At 37.1% G+C, this 13,866-nt stretch overlaps 1 protein-coding gene across 1 annotated transcript in view; it reads right to left on the minus strand.

Annotated features, from left to right (window-relative positions):
* The window catches only part of lrmp (lymphoid-restricted membrane protein), a 38,410-nt gene extending 28,829 nt beyond the window's left edge, over nucleotides 1–9,581 (minus strand). The window contains exons 1-12 of the mRNA XM_062995524.1: nucleotides 9,011–9,581; nucleotides 8,809–8,919; nucleotides 7,147–7,327; nucleotides 5,008–5,066; nucleotides 4,801–4,876; nucleotides 3,426–3,584; nucleotides 3,035–3,152; nucleotides 2,444–2,494; nucleotides 1,832–1,909; nucleotides 1,648–1,704; nucleotides 909–968; nucleotides 754–818 (exon numbers count right to left, since the gene is read on the minus strand). Coding sequence (XP_062851594.1) covers nucleotides 754–818; nucleotides 909–968; nucleotides 1,648–1,704; nucleotides 1,832–1,909; nucleotides 2,444–2,494; nucleotides 3,035–3,152; nucleotides 3,426–3,584; nucleotides 4,801–4,876; nucleotides 5,008–5,066; nucleotides 7,147–7,327; nucleotides 8,809–8,919; nucleotides 9,011–9,581 — 1,586 coding nt within the window. The remainder of the gene's footprint in view (nucleotides 1–753; nucleotides 819–908; nucleotides 969–1,647; nucleotides 1,705–1,831; nucleotides 1,910–2,443; nucleotides 2,495–3,034; nucleotides 3,153–3,425; nucleotides 3,585–4,800; nucleotides 4,877–5,007; nucleotides 5,067–7,146; nucleotides 7,328–8,808; nucleotides 8,920–9,010) is intronic.
* Nucleotides 9,582–13,866: the final 4,285 nt, after the last annotated feature.

A 13,866-nucleotide genomic window follows, 5' to 3' on the forward strand; every position in this document is an offset into this window, starting at 1 on the left:
TTATGCATTTTACCCCCTTTTTCTACCAATTTAGCATAGCCAATCACTGCTTAAGTAACACACACTCCCTCCCAAATGTGCACAGTCCATCACTTCTTATTCACCCATACTTAGTTGGATTTGTACATGAAATCAGCTTCACGTATGGAGAGCCATGCCCAGATCTCTGTTATCCACCACTTTCTGTACAGGCGACGTGGGCAACCAAGGTTCTTACACAGCATTGATAACACAACCCCTTAGTTCGGTCTTTCCTACCAAACAGACTGGAAGCCAATTTTGTCTGCTGCAGGCACTATCCAATTGTGCCTGCTAGAAAGCACCCAGCCGACCGGTAGCAGAGCAAAGATTCGAACCCTGGAGCTCAGAAACTCAGCGCTGGTGAGCTAGTGTATTAGCCTGTTAAATCTTGAATTAACAAAAATAAAATTAAACATTTAAAAACTATATTTTTGTTTTATTTGTGTTATATTTTGAATGACAAGAGACATTTTAATTCTAAACAAATGTGACAAATATATAACGTAAACATTTATTTTTAAAAAAACCTTTATTACAACATGAGTGGAAAATTGGTCAATGATTGGTGTAACTGATACAAAACACTAATGTAAATAGTATGCTAAATCCATTAAATGCTTATATTAATTCATTCACCTTCAGTAACTGCTTCATCCTGATTAGGATCATCATTATTTAGCCGAACCAAGATGGCATTTAATAAAATGTGCATAAATCTAAGAACACACTTACATGGCAACATCAGGCTGTAGCATCTGCATCTGGTTTTCCAACTTGCTCTTCTCTGCTCTCAGCAACTGTCAACATCAACCACACATTGCAGGTTACACCAAACACAAGAAGGTGGGTTGAGAAAAAAGCAACAAAAAAAGGAGTGTAAGCTTTACTTCTGTTATTGATGAGTACTCCAGAATAGCAGCCTTCAACTCATCAATCTGATTGGTTTTCTGAAAGAGATACATTAAAGTACAACAGAAACAAAAACACTATTAGACACCAAGGCTGTTTGGAGGGAATCAGTGTTTTATGGTAGTCTGTACAGTTAATATATTTATGCTGCTAAAACAAAGTAAATCCATAAAATCTATCAATCTATTTTGTGTTGTTTTAATACAGTACGTCAAACCTATACAGTTGTAAGAAATATGGGTGCAATGTCTCAGAATGAAAATAATTTAAAAACAAATTCAAAATAAAATAGATCTAAAGACCAATAAAAATTGTCTAATGGATAATGATTGGATTGTCATTTGCTGAGTAAAATCTACACTACTTGATAACTACTGAGATTTCTAGCATATTATTTTTTTAATAACCTTGAAAAGATTTTTTGTAAAATGAATGGAATTGCATTACAAACGGTCTCTTTCAGGTATTACTAATCTTTAGAAAGCATTTACCCATCTATTTACATGGCATTCTGATTACACTTCGGTCAGATATTGTTATTAATAAAATGTAAAATAAAAAATGTGGGTGTACAGTATATAAAAAATTTAAAAAATCAAATGTGCCACCCAGAATGCAATGCATCTACTCTTATCTGTAAAAATATAAAAAATATATAATGATCCAGCTGAATTCAAATAATTATTTAAAAATCATGCTTTACACAGTTTGGTTTACCTCTTGTATCAGTCTATCCTTTTCAGAAATGACAGCATCAAATGAAAGTGTTTGAGCCTGACAGGAAATAAGCAGAGACATCAGTAGGAAAAATGGCACAGCTTTGACTAATAAAGCTTTTAAGCTTGTCATTTTACAACACATTCTAAGTTTGTAAGTTTAATTCAAGTTTAAAAGAGGTCACCTGCAGGTCGGTGTTGAGTTCATATAGCACCTTCATCTTCTTCTGAAGCTCATCCACCACTTTTGAGACTTTGAGGTTCTTCATTATTATGCAAGGTAGGAATAGATAGAGAGAGTAAAATTAAAGATGAGACAGTAATTAGATGCTAAAGAAGAGCAAGAATTACATTTTCGGGATTTAGCAGACACTTTTTATCCGAAGCGACTTGCAGTATACAGTCTAAGCAATTGAGGGTTAAGGGTCTTGTTCAAGGACCTGACAGTGGCAAACTGGCAATGGTGGGGTTTGAACCAGTGACCTTCTCCTTACTTGTCTATTACCTTAACCGCTAGGCTACAACCTCCCTGTGTAACCAGTAACTACCTAATAAATTATTCCATACAGCACATAGTGTACAGCTTGTTTTCCCATAAATGTATGTCTCCAAATGAATGCATAAGGTAAACTGACTACTTTAAACTACTAGTTATGACTGAAACAACTGTGTGTGCCCTACGGTGGATTGGTGCCCAAGCCAATAAAGGCCCATGACTTAAGGTTTCCAGATGGCAAGGGACCCAACAAAGCCCTGACCAGGATAAAGTAGTTTGTAAAAATGAACAAGAATCATACCTCATCCTGCAGAGAAGAAATCTTTGTTATTAGAGTTTGATTCTCTCTTTCCTGTTTAGAAACAAAAGCAAACGTTTGCTGACCAAACACTATTTATATATACATACATGCATACATGTACATGTACACGTACACGTACACACATTACAATCTGAAATATTCAAGCTACCAAAGAGAATAGTGATATCACTAAACCTTTCTGCAGAGCTGGAATAAGCTTTAAAATGAAGTCCTCATTATTTCAGGACTCCACAATGACCAGCAAGCACAGGAAGGGTCAACAGGAATATGCCAGAAAGAATTTCTACAAACCCACAGAGTTCTGAGACACTGTTCTATTTAATAACAAATCAAAAGTGGAACCGTTCGGCCAAATGGATCAGCGATTTGTCTGGTGCAAGAAAACCTAATCTTATAAGCAGAAGAATACTAACACAATGGTCAGGCATGGAGGTGGGTCAGTAACGATGAGGCAATAACTCATAACATGAAAGTTATAAGTCATGCAGACCTATTTGGACAGCACAAGTTATAATTACAAGTCAGTTTCAGTGTACAGGAGCTGCATTATATTATTGTTCAGACTCTCACCATGAGTTTGCTCTGAGCTGTGGCTCGTGCTTTGTTCTCTTCTGAAGAGCTCAAAGTCAGTTTCATCTCCTCTACCTCCTCTTTCAACATGAGCTCCTTTTGAAGTAGCTGCTGCCCCCTGCAGAGCAAATGCAGAAAGAACAAAAACGTGAGAATTAAATGCAAACTTATACAGTACTTGGTGTAAATTATGTGGACACTAATAGGACAAAAATAAATTTGACTATTATAGTCATACACTGGCATATGAATCAAGCTTTACATAATGTTATCACTAGAATGAAAACACACATTAACTATTTTGTACATTTTAAAGAAAATGAAACAGAACTACTAGAATAAAGCGTCTGAAGAAAAAAAAAAATCATAAAAATAAAAAATGATACACTACATTTTGGCCTGATTTTTAAGCTCTTCATTTTCTTCAATAAGTTTTTGATTGGTCTCCTCCATTGTTTCTACAGCCTGCTTCAGCTTTCTGACATGTTCCTGCAGTTTCTGGTTATTAAACTGCAAGTCAGCTACACAGAACACCAAATCAGATGTTTCCCTGTAAAGCAAGAAATACAACTATAACAAAAATATTATAATACACAATTAACACACACACACACACCTATGAACTGGATATTGTTGTGGTTTAAATGTACAAGTTACAACATATACTCACTGACCATTTTAGAAGGTAAAGCTAACAAACAGATGCACTGTCAAAATAGTTACTAGCTGTAGCTCATCAAATTATTCTAAAACGAAAGGAGCTTGGCACAACCTTGACTAACTCTAGGATGGTTCATTTAGCCAAACAGTCATAGGAATGTAATGATGCACCACAAGACAATGAATCGATATTCACTTTAAACAGCAGAGGGCACTGGCGCTATTCACCTCGCCTGGTTGACGTCACTACAGGATTGCCAGGTTCAGAGTTTTCCAGCCAAATTATTTTATGCGAGGATACTTTTTTATTTGTATTATTCATTCATTTATTTAATGTGGGATTTGTTTTAAAATTTAATTTCAGTTTTTTTTACACAAAAAGTGAAATGTGCAGCATTGTTTTGCATAGTTTGTACCTACTTTAAAAATAAAAGGGCATTCATTATTTAGGTAAATAAAACATAAGAACAAATACAATATTTTATTATTATTTTTTTAAAGATAAATAATAAAAGAAAACTTTGTCATAATTTGTCTTCAATTTCATTTGGGGAAAGGGGGAAAAATTGTATCGTGAACCCAGTATCGTAAACCGCTTCGCATCGTGGGTAGAGTGTATCATTACATCCCTAAACAGTCATTCTAAAAGAACTCTAAATGTCCTGTGTCGAGATGCAGCTGCAAACATTTAACCCTCTTCAACATAAAACATATTATTGTGACTGCAAAACTACCAAACGCTAGGGCTATTTGCACCAAATTTCAGACAAAGAGTATTGTAACAAAGTAGAAAGTTGGTGTAAATTGTTTATTTATACACTACACTTAGCATTTAAATGAAGTTTGTGGGTAAACAATTACTGACTGTTGTCCATCTGTTGCTCTGTTCACTCTGTCACCCCCTACAATCAAAAGGACCCCGACTGCCCAGATGATGCTTGGGTGGTGGACCATTATCAGCACTGCAATGACTACAGGGGAGTGTACAGGGTAACAGATGGACTACAAGTAAGTTATCATTCCAGTGAGATTAATCTGTATGCTAGGTGTAGTAGTGTACCTAATAAAGTGCTTTGTAAGTGTATATTATACACATTTATACATACAGCTCAGCTCTGGATGCCTCTCCTCCAAAAGCCTCCAGGCTGCCCGAGGTCATGTTTAACAACATTGATCTTTTTGCTAAAGGGAAAGATAGGAGAAATAAAACAAATCAGCAACACATTGATGCTAGTCTGCTAACATCTAAAAGGACATCATGAAATATAATGAAATCATTTTAGTACATTTTAGTTGTTTAAAAGTAGAATCACCTGATAGACTACCTGGCAGTTTGACTGATTCTGGAGTCAAGCTGTCTTTATCATCCTTCCTGAGGGAAAAATATAAAAATCATTTGAGATTGTGTTAGTATAATGTGAACCAATGTACATCATATAACCATGAATTATTCCACAACGAGAGGGAAAACTCAAACAATTATTGTAGAAAATTCATAAGTGATTCCTAATGCCTAAAGTGTCCTGTAAAAATTGTCCTTGTAGATTTCTTTTAGGTTTCCATGGTACATGGTGTTATTCCAACCTGGAATCCAAAGAAAATACACAGATTTGGGGAGAACATGCAAACTCCACACAGAAAGGATCCAGACCACTCCACCTGGGAATTGAACCGAGCCACCATGCCGCCCCTATACAGATGATGCCAATAGGTGACTGTAATCATGATTTGGTACAAAAGCAGCATCCACAAAAAGCCTTTGAAGTGCAAATATGGGTTGACGGATTGAAAGGGATTTGTACGGAAGCGTATTGCTGCCACACAGATTAAAAAAAAAAGCAGTCAGTATGTCGTCATAACGAGAAAAGGCTGTCGTTATAACAAGAAAGTACAGTATGTCGTTATAACGAGAAAAGGCTGTCGTTATAACGAGAAAAGGCTGTCGTTATAACGAGAAAAGGCTGTCGTTATAACAAGAAAAGGATGTCTTTAAAACGAGAAAAGGATGTGGTTAAAACGAGAAAAGTTCATTACCTTAAATGCTGCATAGCTGACGGAAGCGTATCTGCTGATGGAGAGACAGAGTGCAGACATGCATGATGCTGTAGCTTGTGTAACCTTGCAGCTTGTCGTGCCGATCAAGATTCTCCTTTAGGAGCAACAATGTCTAAACTTAGTTTAATATTCAACATTTGTCTGACATTCGGCTTTCCGAAGTAAATAAGTGGTTGAAAAAAACACCTAAGACCTTCTTATTTTATGATTTCTTACATGAAAATAGTCAACAATTTATCCAGACAAATAAATCCATTTAAATCTTGTATGATTTGTATTTTTGGAAATATAATTTGTATATTTGAAATATAAATGTATTACAGATTTATTGATCTTTATTTAAATGTAATGTAAAATAAATACTATGTTATTTCAAAAAATAAGGTTTGTGTAGTAGGTAAGAAACATTGATGTGTTTGTGTAAAAATTGTTTGACATTAATTCATCAAATCATTACAAGATTTAAATGGATTTATTTGTCTGGATAAGTGCATGTCTCCTACGTTTCACCGTTAGTTTTATGACGATCCCTAACTCGTTAGATGAAGTGGGAGCTGGATAAACGGTTTCATTATAAACTTTCTTTAGATAAATAGACGTAATCTTAAAATTAACATAAACTTGTTTTTGTAGTATGTTGACTATTTTCATTCATGTAAGAAATCATAAAATAAGAAGGTCTTAGGTGTTTTTTCAACCACTTATTTACTTCGGAATGCCAAATGTCAGACAAATGTTGAATATTAAACTAAGTTTAGACATTGTTGCTCCTAAAGGAGAATCTTGATCGGCACGACAAGCTGCAAGGTTACACAAGCTACAGCATCACGCATGTCTGCACTCTGTCTCTCCATCAGCAGATACGCTTCCGTCAGCTATGCAGCATTTGAGGTAATGAACTTTTCTCATTTTAACGACATCCTTTTCTCGTTATGACGACATCCTTTTCTCGTTATAACGACATACTGACTGCTTTTTTTTTATCTGTGTGGCAGCAATACGCTTCCGTAGATTTGCATATTTCCCCATTTACAGTGCATAATATCATTAAACAATTCAAGAAATTTGAGTGTGAAAAGGGCAAGGGCACAAGCCTAAGCTGAACACCTGTGATCGCCAATCTCTCAGACAGCACTGCATCAAGAACAGTCATTCATCAATAGTCGATATAACCACAACAGCAGTTAATTATCTTGGCAAAACTTCTGTCAAGCACTACAACACAAAGTTACATTCACAAATTCACTGTGAATGAAGATGGTACAGGTACTAAACTGCCCTGCCTGCAGCCCTGATCTGTCCACAATAGAGAATGTGTGGACAAACAAATTTGACAAAAAAAGTAGACTTTACCACTGTTTACTGTGTAAGGTTGTTGGTGGATGCTGTGTACATACACCTGATTGCGACAGTCCTCTATCCACTCCTTCATGATAGCATGGTAGGTGTCCAAGTCAATAGAGATGTCCTTCTGTTCAGGGTCCAGCATATTACAGAGCTCCTCCAGTCCACTGTCCTCAGAACTACGACTCGTCGTGTGTCGCAGATAATCCACAATGTGTGATACATAGACTTTCCCTGCAAAAAACAGAATGCTTCCCTTCCAATTACCTGCTCTCTCTCACTAATCTGATCCAATCTTAGTGTGTATGTGTGTGTGTGAAATTATTTGAATGAATATTTTGAATGAAATTATTTTTCTGCATATCCCAGCTTGTTTGGAAGCTGGGGTCAGAGCACAGGGTCAGCCATTGTACGGCACACCTGTAGAAGACAGGGTTAAGGGTCTTGAGTGGCTGCACAGCAGAGCCTGGATCTGAACTGACATTGTTCTGACTGATAGCCCAAAGCTCTACCCACTAGGCTACTGCTGAAATAAAAGAGTTTTAAAGAAAAAGACCCTGTGAGCAATATCTATACTTATTATGTGTTTTAGTCAAGTATCCACAAAGTTAGACAGAAGTATAAAATAAGTAATAAAGGAGGTTTTCATTAATGGTTGGTTATGCCAAAATAATACAACAAAATAAAGCAATAATAATTGTATTCAGGTGCAATATGTATATTTACACATACACACACATGGAGAATATTATGAAATCCTAAGTCCAAGGGTGTTACAATAAATTTTTTTTTTAAATTTGCCTGCAACTGCTGCTTTAGGAGAAGATGACTGGGGTAAAAGGCTGTTAAAAACCTTTACACAGATACTACTGCTATGATTTAGGATTAGAAACTCATCTTTTTTTGCATAAATCTTACATAACTAAAGCTACTTTATCCACAAGCATTTATTAATGACAACTTAGTGATGACTCAAACCATGACTGAAGCTGCCACAAAACAAGATTAAACAGGTATCCTACCTAATTCATAAAAAAACATTTCTTCTCACTAACATTACACAGATGTTCACTGGGTGACCACTTGGCTATTTGCCCCCTTCCAACATTTTTTAAATTCTACCTGGTTACACTTTTTTTAATCCGAATTGGCATACGTGCGCTAGGCCTCACTGCTAAGACATAGTCAGTAGGCAAGCAACCATTTGATGCATCAGTTATTAGCTGTTGATATGATTTGGTTAGACGTGCCATTTCTCGACTGGCACTAAATAGTAGATGTTTAATACATTTCACACAGTATAAAAGGTTTTTTATTTGCCATTAATCAGGCTTACTAATTGAAAATCAATATTTAAGAAGCATTTGGTGTATTTTTTGACCAAATAAACTTAAAATTATTTGACTAAATAATAGACCACTGCAAGCTAATCTAAACCAACCAGTCTTACTAGTCAGTTGTTAGCTGATGTCAATTCCACTACATATTACATTCTCTGACCTTGCAAATCTTGTGATTACCCTTAACAATCATGGGCTCATCTAAGAACCCGAATGAGTGCCTAAAAATACAGCAGTTAATTCCTTTATACACATTAGGACTTAGTGCAGCTGAAACACTATAATAAATCAATAATTAGAAGCGGTGTCCATACAGTTTTGGCCATACAGCGTAACGTATGCAGTGGTGATGGTGCGGTGTGTGTGGTTTAGCACCTCTGCACTGTGTGTCACAAGCCTGAAAAATGGAGTCCAGCAGGTCCTCTTCACAAATCAGACTAACCTCTGCCATGCTCTCTTTCTTTAATTCTGATGGAGCTGAAGTACCTAACAGAACACAGAAAACTTCAGCACTAATCACATACTTTAGGCATTTTGGGAGATGCATTACTGAAAAACCCAATGCCAGATCACATACCATTGTCTCCCATTGAGAGCCTCTTTACAACTAGGGCTGGATAAGGCAGCTCACTATCCAATATGTTGGAGGCATCTGAAGAGTAAAAGTTAAGATTGTAGGACAGCAGGCCATGTGCTGGCCCCTTGCCCCTCTCCTTCTCTCCTGGGGTAAAGCTAAATTGATTGTCACTGTTGTGGACAGCAGGCGTGGAACAGCTTAGCTGCCAGGGTCGGCTTTGCTTAGGCACAGTGCTGCCCCTCTCTGCCAAAGTCCCCAGTGTGCTGGTGTACGTAGCGTTGACAGGTGTAAGTGGGGTGATTGGAATGTTTGGGGCGGCACTGGGGCCACGGGAGCCACCGGGACTGAGCATGAAGGCTGTAACATCATGCTGAGAGTCTCCTTTACGCTTCTTTAGAATGGTGTCCAGGTTGCGACGCAGGCCTGTGTGTGGGCTGTCATAGCTGTTGGATTGAAGCTTGGGGATCTGGAAGGGCGAGTTAGGCTCCCGGTCACGGCGCTGAATAGTCTGAAGTTTGCGGCAGATACTGTCCACTGGGTTGTGCCGCCTCGGGGTCACGCCAATGTCCATAATGAAGAATATCACACAAAGATGATGTGATCTGCAGTAAGGGCAATGAAGAGTGTAAGCAGGTCCTTGAGCTAACTTGTAAAACACAGACAGGAATCTTACAGGCTAGTAGCAACTGTAGGCCTTTTCATTTTTCACTATAAAAATGGTCATAGCTAAAGGAGCATCACTAGACATCACTAATTGTATTTAATAATTGCCATAAGTGACTGATATGTGCATAAATAAAATAAATAATGAAATACATTTCGAAAAGTGGCTTGTTGTGACCAAATGACCAAGACTAGCTGTCCTTTTCCTTTTATACCTTTAACTCCTCCAAGCAAACAACACTTCAGTTTGGTTATCTGTGCTTCAAGTGAGAAGTTAGGGTTTGTCTTTTCTGCCATCCAAAGTACTCCAAGGTAAACCAAAGTTCAGAGGCATTGACATTCTTCCTCTAAAGCTTTGGATGTGATATGAAAGCTGTACTGTCAGCTTTCACATATACCCCTATAACTCTGCTACTACTGTAGTTAATAAACATAGTAGATGTAGGCTGCTCAGGTGGCGCAGCAGTACAGTACACTAGCGCACCAGAGTTGGGGTTTCGAATACATCATATCCAATCTCAGCTCTGCCTTTCAGACTGGGCTGGGTGGCAGCATGAACAACGATTGGCTATTGTTCAGGGTTAGAGGGTAAAAGAAGTCAGATCATAGGTCCTCATAACTGGTGCAACTGCAGCCCCTGCTGGCTGACTGATGGCGCCTGCGCAGGGCTGAAAAATAATGCTGATGGGGATGTGGACCACCATACACAGTGCTCGTTAGTGTATGAACTCGACTCGTGCAGGTGAAAAATGCAGTCTGTACTGAGAGGCATCCTCAGTCAGCGGTGAAGGGGTCGAATCAGTATAGAGGATGCAATCAGGGTAATTGGACATGAATTGGGGGGAAAAGTGGGGAAAAATAGAAAAAAATAAATAAATAAACATAGTAGATGTAAAAAGTAAGCCACAGATGCCTTTAAAACACTACTATGATATACTACAGTAGTATACTTTTTAGTATAAAATAAACTAGTCTTGGTGGAATACATGGTGGAATAGCTGCTATAGACAGACTGAAATGTACAGGTGGACAAAATAACAAACCACAGATAAAAGATAAGCTTGGCTTTAAAGTGATTTGATCACAATTACAAACACAATGTATCAATTATATCACTTATATGTGCTAGATTTTACCAAAACAACAAAATGCCTACAAAAACCAAGAATGCCAAAAAGGACAACTAGAATATGTATGAACTGCAAGTGTTCTTAAAAAAAAAAAAAAAAAAAAAAAAAAAAAAAAAAAAAAAAAAAAAAAAAAAAAAAAAAAAAAAAAAAAAAAAGGACAAATGCCCTCACAAGGTTTGTTGCCAACTGTTACATATGGTAGAAGATCCATAATGGAATGCATTGTTGGCAGCCAGCTGGTGAAATGTTAGTTTAACCATTGCCTTACATGGTATAACAGCCACTATTATTATTTATTAAGAATTACTTTAGGACATACCACTCATTTATTTTATAATCGTATATTCCAGAATAACATCCTCACAAACAATACTAAAATAATTCATAAGTGATTTGAGAAACTCTAGGATAAAATCATAAAGTACATTATTTAGTCTTTAAATAATGATTAATGACATTCTGGAGACTAAGAGTTGCTCAGCTTTTTATTAATTTCTTTTTATTAATTTCAGCTTCTATTTAGTTACATCATTGGATCTTAAAGGATTACTGTTGTTATTGAGCTGTAAGTAGACATTACAGTTACTTTATAATGGCTGATAAAAAGATCAAACATTTTAAAATAACAGCCCATGGCTTTATAAATCACTGATCTCTTTGCTTACCGTTTAATGCTCTGGATGACCTCAGTAAAATATCAGAACAACCTCACCTTTTCACACACAACAAATATAACAGCCTGAATCACATTCAGACCTCTCCAAACAAACGCCAAATTCTGCAGGGTAAAACTGATACTTTTTAGTATATTATTAAACTTAAAATCTTTTAGTGAAAACGTAAGAATAATTCAACATGAACAATGTTAATTACAAGCGTAAAATACTTCCACACACGTCAGATTTAAAAACCAGCGCTTCTGAATTTAGTGAGGTAAATAGGCCCGAAACTCTGCGTGTCACATGTAACGTTGTGTGATGGATGATTCTTGAAGGAATCGGTTCTTTTTAAACGATTCTTTTGTTGGATCGACATGTACAAACAAGCGTTTAATAATTTTCAGCACCTACTTTCTCCCTGACATGGTTGAGGTGGGTCCATCTTCTACCCAGGAATAATGAAATACAGTCCTTGACTTACTCAATTGTTTACTCGCACCTGGGAAAGTTTTAAACAGCCAATTCACCTAATGGTATGTTTTTAAAAGATGCGAATTGAAATAAGAAACCTTTGCAGACACAGACAAAACGTAACTAGCAAGTAGATTACAGTCTGTAGTGTCATACATACGTTGTAAAATGTCAACAATACATCTAAAACATATAGAGCCATAAACAGATAAACAATGGAAATAGGATGTTCAAAAAATTAAGGGAACACTTCAATCACTCTTTGGATCTTGATGAATGAAAGTTTAAAAAAAAATCTTTACTAATATAAATGGTGTAATTTGTTGAGAACAAAATGGTGTAATACTGTTAAATGGAAACCAAAATCATGAACCTGGATTCAAAGAGTCAAAGTAAAAAAATTAAATCACAGACTGATCCAATTTGCATGAGTTTCATCACAGCAACTCATTGCCCACAAGTGCCAGTATGCATTCTCAACAACGTCTGGAAATGCTCCTGATGAGACACAACGCCAATGTGTTATAATTGCTGCCCATAGTGTGTATTCTATGCTGCCCATACTTGACAGTGTCCCAAAGGGTTTCCTTTTCAGTAGAGAAAAATTGGATGCAGAGCTGTATAGGGTACTTCTACAGCTGAGAAAACATGATGAAGTGCTCAATTAGATGCTTCTCTAATGGAAAGGTGACTCTGCAGTGGATCAAACGTGATTTAAAGGGTGTCCCTACATGCGTGAGAATGAGAGGAAGCTTCCTACTGGATGCTTCTTCAGTGGAGAAAATGTAATGTGGTTCCGCCACAATACTGTAGAATAAACTTGACATTCCCTAGTGATCACTGCTAAAGTTTTTTGGATGCATAGAATTTAAAGAAGTAATGTAAATAAGCCAGCATGGAGCTATGGTTTAACATGTTTTCTCTGAATACACGTAGTGCCCGACTTATAGTGCCCTGCTTTACCCACTACCTAACATTTTATACCGATTTAATGGATCTACTACCCACTACTACATACTTTTCCAGTGGGCCTACTTACTACTGGACACACTTTCTCTCAAAATATACTGGCCTACTAAACTAACTATTTAGTGGGTTAGCACGTACTAACCTACTGGACCAAATACCTAACAATAATGCTGATGTACTGAACCTACCATTCACTACTATATACTGGCCTACTAGATATATAACCTACTCCTAATCTACTGGACCTAAAACTACATACTGACTTACTGGACCTACAACCTACTACTACGTACTGGACTCACAATCCTCTACCCACTATTGACTTAGTGGGCTTACAACTTACTATCACTTACCAACCTACTGATTAGTTGGCTACAATCAACTAGTACATACTGACCTATTGGACCTGCTACTACATACTGACCCACTCTTTACTTCTACAATATACTAGTCTACTGTGTTTACAACCTACTATTACACACTGACCTACTAGAACTACAACTCACTATTACATACTGAGCTGCTAAACCAACTACCTACCCTGAATATATTATTACAGGTTTATTTTTTGTTCATTCCTGAGCAGTCATGTGGCATGATGGTGGTAGGATAGAGCTGGTAGTGTGAGAGCAACATGGCTCATGGGATTGATCCTGCATGCATTTAATTTGGGCCAACTTCCCACCACTCAATGTGACATTAAGTCTGAGTGAGTGTGGTATAACCCTGTGTTCAGTGTTAAAGGGTGACACCGGTCCCACCGCGACTGTGATCCCCATGAAGCAATGATTAAAATGAATGAATAAAAGTGTGCAGTCGTTGTGTGAGGTAATGTGAGGACAGGAATGATAGGGCTGTGGATGTTGCAATGAAAGTGTAATTGTTTGCATGTGTGAGGAAACATGCATGCACGCAATGAAATACTTGTGGTAAGCAAAATTATTAAATAATAAAAGAACGGAGC

This window comes from Trichomycterus rosablanca, chromosome 1, assembly GCF_030014385.1.
Source record: "Trichomycterus rosablanca isolate fTriRos1 chromosome 1, fTriRos1.hap1, whole genome shotgun sequence".
In the NCBI taxonomy this organism is placed as follows: domain Eukaryota; kingdom Metazoa; phylum Chordata; class Actinopteri; order Siluriformes; family Trichomycteridae; genus Trichomycterus; species Trichomycterus rosablanca.